This window comes from Brienomyrus brachyistius, unplaced genomic scaffold (genome assembly GCF_023856365.1).
Source record: "Brienomyrus brachyistius isolate T26 unplaced genomic scaffold, BBRACH_0.4 scaffold54, whole genome shotgun sequence".
Taxonomy (NCBI): domain Eukaryota; kingdom Metazoa; phylum Chordata; class Actinopteri; order Osteoglossiformes; family Mormyridae; genus Brienomyrus; species Brienomyrus brachyistius.
Genome location: NW_026042329.1, coordinates 1,025,454 through 1,033,444, shown reverse-complemented (window position 1 = coordinate 1,033,444; position 7,991 = coordinate 1,025,454). Strand labels below are relative to the sequence as shown.

At 41.5% G+C, this 7,991-nt stretch overlaps 1 protein-coding gene across 1 annotated transcript in view; it reads left to right on the top strand.

Moving 5' to 3' along the window:
- Positions 1-503: 503 nt before the first annotated feature.
- Positions 504-7,991, top strand: part of smchd1 (structural maintenance of chromosomes flexible hinge domain containing 1) — a 41,117-nt gene continuing 33,629 nt past the window's right edge. Inside the window, exons 1-2 of the mRNA XM_049000872.1 lie at positions 504-641; positions 2,390-2,465. Of these exons, the coding sequence (XP_048856829.1) occupies positions 504-641; positions 2,390-2,465 (214 nt within the window). The remainder of the gene's footprint in view (positions 642-2,389; positions 2,466-7,991) is intronic.

Sequence of the window (7,991 nt, the reverse complement as noted above, 5' to 3'; positions counted from 1 at the left end):
AGGTCACTTATTAATTTATGTGTTTTGTGTTTGTGTTATCAGCAAATCTATAAAAAATTACATGATACACTCTTTCATAAGAATATCATAGCTATACGACTTCAAATACAATCTAAATTTCGTTGATTTGATTTTTACTCCCGAGTGCGAGTAATTGCTGCAATTTCTATATGTAAGCAAAAATTACGTAAAAGCAACAACAAAAAATCGTTAACGTCAGACGACTGCCAGAATTCTACCGAGAGTAAAAGATTCTAAACTAACGGAAAAGAATCTTTAATAATGGGGGCTATTTCACAGAAACCTGGCAACCAGGACGGGCCTAGCCTGGCGACCCGTACCAGCCCCTGCGTAGCAGGTTTGAGGAGCGCAGCGGCGGGTAAACAGAGGATTCTGAGTCGGCTCAGGCGTAGGCAAGTATTTGAGCTGCGCTGCTCGGCGTGTTTCCTGTAATACTTCGGTTTCTTTCTTTTAAACGCCGCTTCCCGTGCAGGTCTTGAACCATGGCGCAGCACCGGAGCGCCGTTGAGGGCCGCCGTCTGACGGTTTTTGACTGCCGGACGGAGGCCTCAGAGCGGCCCGACAGAGAGCTGAGCGTCGCTGAGGAGGACCTGGACACCTTTTTGCTGGCCGTTTCGCGGGTAAGCGAACCAGGGACCAGTGAGACCCGACATCCTGCAGCCGGACACCCAAACCCTCCTTCTATGCGCCTCTTCGCCGCTCCAACCCGGGTTTTGTGGCCAGACGACCCGAGTTTTTCATTTACTTGCTTTTATATATAAAACCATATGAATACAAATTTACCACAACGGGCTGACATTCCAGACCATGTCCGGGTTAGGTAATTAAAGCATCAGATGCGTCGCTTTTAGCATCAGATATGTCGCTTTTTAAGCTTATTAGCTATTTGCTAGCTCCATTTGCATTTTACGACGAACACTCGCAAAGCTTCAGTCTTTTTCTTCTTTTTTGTTATTTTGTATCTTCTGTGAGATTAAAGCTGCAGTAGATTCTTGCGCAGCTTGAGAAATGCACAACGGCTGTAAATAATAATAAAAAAAGTAAATATTGAGCATGTTTCAGTTTACTTGTGGACTGATGCATGCTAAGGGGATTAGTAGTTAGCGGTAATTTTTCACCTGGGATGCATTTGTCGGGTTTTTGGCCGGGATGCAAGAGTGGGTTACTTTCTTGGTGCAGTAATTCAGGAGATGGGGGCTGGCACACGCTGGGTCTGCTGGGGTCCCATTCTGGGTTGATCTCTGCTCTGTAGTCCTTACTTGTAGGCGTTTTGCATTCCTGATATGTGGTTTGGCACGATGCATCTGCCAAGCCTCTTCAAGCCGGTGTTCGGGTGTGTGAACCTGGGGTAATTAGCCGGAAGCCTACCTGTTGTTTCGTGAGCTCTCTCTCTCTCTCTCTCTCTCTCTCTCTCTCTCTATCTATCTATCTATCTATATAGTATATGAATTAGATCTTCAGACGAGGCACATGTTTTGCTATGGTCTAATTCTGCTCCTCTCTAATGTTGTGTGGTGTCTTGTGTGATCTCTACAGTCCCTGAAAGAGCTCTCTAGTGGGGGGTGGGGGGCTGTGGTTCAGAGAAGTTTTAATTCTATACCTGTTGCTAGGGTTGCTTTTTCAAATTCATAATTTATAAGTCCAACAAGTGAAAATACTGCTAAGTGAATTTACTGACTGGGCACTCGGCTGCTTATTTTAATATTTTTGGGAGGATGAGTCTGGTGATGTGTGTGGTAATTACATTTGTGTTGGAAAACCTGTGATTCATCACCCACAATTTCATCAGACCAGTTACCTTGGTCAGGGTTAATTGGATGATGTGCAGTTGTGGATCTTTAATGGAAATTGTACTGCAAGGGGGGCACTGTTCCTGATTTTAGTGCTTTGTGGGTGTGGGTGTGTTTGTTTGTATCTGAGCATGTCGCAATACCTTGAAAAGCTGATCTACAGTCAGGGTGGTGTTTACTACATGGGTGAGGTGAATCTGGAAAATAGAGCAATATGTTACAAATATGCTTCACAACAAGCCATGAAAGTAGGTTTTATAATGTGCAGCTTCATGCCATTTACTTTTTTTAAAAGCTTAATATTTTGACCTCATAAGTCTCATCTATAACTGTCAATCTGCTTTGGATTTGTAGCCTTCCAAACTAACTTATACTGGCATTGGCCTCGTACGTTCTTAAGATTTGTGGGGGGTTTTTTCTGTCTGCTTGTAAAATATTAATATACTTATAAATTAGAGGATTCTGTCTGACCCCTGCTGTGATTGGTCGCACAAGTTGGTCCTGTGATACTATCCCAACCACTCAGACGAACGTGGGGATTGAAGCAGCTCATATTTGTTCTCGCGCTGTCTTTTTAGGAGTTCTCGATCGCTGAAGGGGAGACGTTTGTCTTGTCAACCACAGACAGGAAGCAAATCAACGCTAGCCGATTTGGTGAGTGTCTGAGCTTTGGTCGTGTGCGTTTTCCTCATCTGAACCCATGGCTATGTCTGATGTGGGGCACCTTCTGGTTTAAAAAGAAAAAATGTAACTCCGCCTGTGTCATAAAAACAACTCGCGCGTTCTTCCAGTTGTCTGATCTGCATTTAATATTGCCACAGGGGTTTGGTACCAAGACCTGGTTCCAATATGATCGGTTTGTACTGCGCTGGATTGCGACACAGATTTCGGCGCCTCTTAAATTCCTGAGCTCTCGATTTGAACTATTTCCCCTCTGGCGTTATCTTTAACCAATGGAGAAACAAAAACAATAAAAGAGCATTTCGTTAATAAAAATTAAAAATGGAAACGAAAGCACAAGTGAAACATGAAAACTAAACAAATTAATAAAACAAAATCCAAAACTAATTGAAATAATTCAAATGAGTAGAAACAAATTTTGTGATTTATAAAGCCTATAGGCCAACAACTAAGGCCATCCATCCTCTAAGGGCATTTGCACACTTGGCCTGGTTGCCTCGTACTGTGCCAGACCCTGATTGTCCCCTTTCCCCAGTCCTCCACTACTCTGCTTTAACTTTCTGCTTAACGATCTGGGCCCAAGCATCTTTTGGTCATCACTGTGCAATTCTTTTGTTTTGAAGAAAAGCGCTATCGCTCAGCACAATGGAGTTCATGATTAATGTCCTTATTATCTGGCTTATTCGGAATCGTTTCGGGCATGATGACACAGGCCCTCTTACCGAGTATTCAGTGCATTAAAAATTTATTTCCATTTAATCGTGCTGCAGATAGAAGATATCTGGTAAAATCCAGGACTATCTGTGTTTGTCCGTTGCATCCGGTTGTTCCTAGATAGTGTCATAAGCCCTCATTTCTAGCAAACATTGCACCTCTGTTGTGTACCAAAGTCATCCTTTTGCCACATGTTTGTTTTTTGATGCTGCCTGATCTGTACATGCTACCCAATCCATTCGCTCCGAATCCAGTCCATGTATAGTGTACATATGCCAGTCGTATCACTGGAGTTCGTGGTCCCTGCTTGTACATTTTTAGCAATCGCACTAGATCTGTACTGTTTCTAAGTTCAACCGAACCATGTCCCAGGCCAGCTCTTTAAGCGGTTTTGGGCCTGATTTAAAATATCACGTACAGGCATCGTACTGAGTGATGCCAATAATCAGGCAAAGTGGACTTTGGGGTCAAATGTGCTTGGCTGCAGTACAAATATAGTGCAAGTACATTCTAAATAATGAATGGTGCGCATAGCGTAGGATAAATGTCTCAGAAAAAATTGCATATCTGCTTGCGAGATTAAGCCATGTGTTCGGGTGTGGAGATCAGTAATGCACAGTTCCGCTGATTCATGAGATGCGCAGGATATTGGTTAAAATATCGGTATCGGCTAATATTTGTTAAACATCAAGATGTCCGCATTCGTTTTGTGCTTTAGCTTTTTAAAAAGTACAGTTTCTGGCACCTTTAGGCACCGGTACAGTTTTAAAAGTCTCGCTTTAGCTCTCCTATCAGAACAAAACTTACCCTGAGGGTCACTCCAAACAGATGAAAGAATTAAAGAAATATTTTGTATCTGGTTTGCATGCAGTTCTTTTAGTATTTTTTTGAGTTTCTTTGAAGCATTATCCCATAAAGTACAAGGCATCTCTGACTGGTGTTTAATGGTGGCAGTAATTCCGAAATGTATGTGTAATTAGTTGAGTTTTAATGTCTGGGGAGGGATGTCATTTTGACTCACTCGGTATCACTGCAGCCTCACGTGTTCAGCATTCTCTCTCTCTCTCTCTGTGGAAGGTGCTTTGTGCTCTTAGGCAAATTGGCGTTTCTAAATTGTTCATTGTCAATCCAATGCATGGTACAGACATTCTGTCAAGGGTGTGTCCCTGCCTCATGCCCTTCTTTACTTGGGATCGGCTCCAGACATGTATCAGAACTTGTACTGGATAAGTGCTTATGGAAGTTGTGTTAATGGCTGGATTAATTTCTTGGTAACATAAAAATACCCAGTATTGTCCCATTAAAAGTGTACAGGATAATAGTTATTTCAGGAAACCAGGGGCTTATAGGCTTTTTTTTTTGTGATGCAGCTTGTAAGGTTTTCATACTTTATTACTTATTATAATGTAGAATACAAGGTTTGTTTTTCTGTCAAGACCGTCTCTGCTGAAAGGTTACTGGTAGTTTATGCAAAGTGTCCTGTAAGTTATCCAACCCATGGAAACCTCTCCAAAGTGTGTGTGTGTGTGTGTGTGTGTGTGTGTGTGTGTGTGTGTGTGTGTGTGTGTGTGTGTGTGTGTGTGTGGCATATACCCGTGAATCTAAAGGGAAACTTGTTTAGGAATAGTTTTGTGACATGAAAGGTAGGGTAAGCCAGCTAAGCCGAATCCAAAACAGCCTGCAGACCTCATTTCCATCGCCGTCCCATTGCCCAGAATCATTTCTAGTCAATCACTATTGGTGCCCCCCCCAGTGTTTTCAGCTGTCCGAAGCTATTTTACTAACAACCTGATCAGATAAAATCTAAAAACCTAAAAATCTAAATTTTTAGAAATGCATTTTTACTTTTGGCACTTTTCCAAGCCGTGCCTGGGCCGAACCACAGAGAGTTGGTTTTCCCATTGTAAATTATGCCAGCCATACCCCACCCGTACCCAGGCTGAGAGGGGCCTGATTAAAGTTAAAAGTGTGACTAAATGGAGCTGGTTGCGTCACCCCCATCTGATTGGTCGAAATACATGGGGGCAAGAAAGAACCAATGATCTGCATCGATATCCATGGACTATCTATAAGGGGAAAAGGGCATATTCTATATGTTCATTATTAGTATTGCGCATTGTGATGTATCATTGCATTCCCGATAACTCTGAACTTAAATTTCCAACTGCCTGCTTGGAAAAAGTACTGAAGAATGGTTTAATGGAATGTATTTGTAATGCAAATATGCACAAGTTAATGCTGATTTAATTCTGATATAAAGCATTCAAAAGTGCAGGCTCACTTTAGTAAATGTGATGCTTCTGGAAGTAAATTAATGACTAAAGCCACTGATGCAATATGTTGAATTACACTAATTGAGTAAAAACACATTGCATTCAATAATGCTTGAATATTTGAGGGCTGTCATTTAATGTGAATATACATTTAAACATAAAATATTTTAACAATTTTTTCAGTTGTAATTTCGCTGGTAAAATAATCAGTGCTAAAGTGTTCGGCTTCCACATTTCAGTTCCAAAATATGCAGTTTATAAAGTTCATTTTTGTAATTCAGTCACCTGAATTCAGCTCACTTGCTTTCGCCTCAAAATAAATTTCAAGAGAAATTCATGGGGTCGCCTTGCACACAGCAGTACTCCAGCAGTGAATCTAACATACCTATGATCCCGGACCTGGCCCAGTTTACATGCTGGGCAGTCTGGCCATAATTTTCTCTGACCAGTCGCAACTGTATCCGCAATAAGTGGCTCAGAAGGATCACGATACAGCCCTACATTTACTTTTTTTTTGCAGATGCTTTTGTCCAAAGCGACGTACAAATTAGGCAGATGGTGTGTAACAAGCATACATGCTGTCAGGGAATCAACTAGTCATTAGGGCAGCTAGGCTGAGCTTGTAATGAAGTGTAATGTAATGCTTGTTCAGAGGCTGCAACAGTACTACAGCAAAAAGAGACCGATGTGAACCAAAGCTATTTCAGCTCGCATGCTATCTCTATGTCGTCCGTATGTCTCACTAATTTTGTCAGTTATCTGCCTCAGTGGATCTCAATTTTAGTAGTTAGATGATCTTGAACTGAATTTGATATTTTCTAATTAGTTGGCCAACATTAAACTTTACATATGTAATTTGTACTTTTAGTATTAAAAAAAAGCTTGTCAGTTTTCACACTTGTCATTTTACATATTGCAGCTCTTGGCACAGCGAGGGATCGTGGTGGTGGGAATAATGCAAGGCGGCTTTGTTAAAACAAAGCGTTTTTTTTTTATTCCCAGTCCTTAAGAAGGTTAATACAATAACGGCCAACCACACCGACATGCAGAACAGTGAAATGCAGGGAGTTCTGATGCCGGACAGTAAGGCGGATGCACAGTGGGTAGTTACAAATTGGCTAAAAACGCGTGAGAAACAAACAAGATTCGCACAGGACACAGGCAGGGGTGCACACGACATCTGGGAAAACAACACAAGTATTTACAATAACACGCACGGGGGCTATTTACACGGCTAGTGGAGCATGCTGGAAAACTGCCATGCAGAGCCATCTATCCGACCCCGCAGTATTTTTGTAATTTTGTTATGCTACAATCACTGCTGCTTGTAAGGATAGATTTGCTGGTTAGATGGTTTATTGGTCACCATTACTTCATGTAGGATTTTAAATATTTGAATATTGAGACTTTCGCTGTCATCAGCAGTGTTGGTTTTCAGTTGCCGTACTGTGTGTGTGTGTATGTGTGTGTGTGCGCGCGCGCGCGTGTGTGGTAGGGGTGTAAATTGTTGGCCCCTAGGGGATCCAATTGAAGTACAATTATTGAAGAAACAGTGCAATGCATCAGAAATCTTTCATTTCTGTCGCGATTCAGTTACTTTGATAACCTAAATTACCTTTTTGAACTTATCTGAAAAAAAATCACAAATATTACCATGTGAACTTAAACACACATTATTAACAGAATACAAAACATTGTGGTGCAAAGATCATGTGGTGCCACTTTCTATATGACTGTCAACTTCCTCTCACTTCATCAGTTTCGTGACTTTGCATGCCAGCAGTGCTGCTTTGTGCATTTACCTGCAGCATGTGACCATGACAGCACGCAACCCCGAAGCGGGAGTCTGTTAGCCGCAGGAATTGAGTCTGACTTCGCGGATTGATGTATTGGCCTTCATAATCTTCATCACAATGCACCGATGCATCTTTGTCACACCCAGTTTGTAGCCAGTAACCTTCGGTTTAATTAATGCTAAATTAATTCTGAAAATAAGAAGCTTTTACTCAGCGTTCAGTTGGACTTGCTTTCAGTATTGCATTTGTACTGATGGGTCTCTGTTAAGTCCAGAGGTGATCGTTTGCTGATCATCTTTGCAAGAAATGTTGACTCACCAGATTGAAGAAAATTTATGGTTCGATATTCTAGTACAGGAGTCTCCAGCCTAATCTGGGGGGCTAGACATTTTTATTTTATTTATTCTTTATTTTACCAGGAAGGTTCCATTAAGATACAGTATCTCTTCTTCCAGGAAGTCCTGGCCAGTAAGAACTGACACGATCATGTGTACCAGAAGGGGAGAGCATGGCTTTTTAATATGGCATGGCAGCCAATGTTCACTGACTGAAACAATTGTCCAGAATTCCTGCTTCAGCCTCAAAATACATGTGTATAAGCAAAATTACAAAAGAACCAACTTACCGTAATTAATCATATTTCTAAAGTTATTTCCAAGTTTCCTTTTTGCATATCAAATGCACAACAGTATGGCGAACAGCAATGGTTGTGGGCA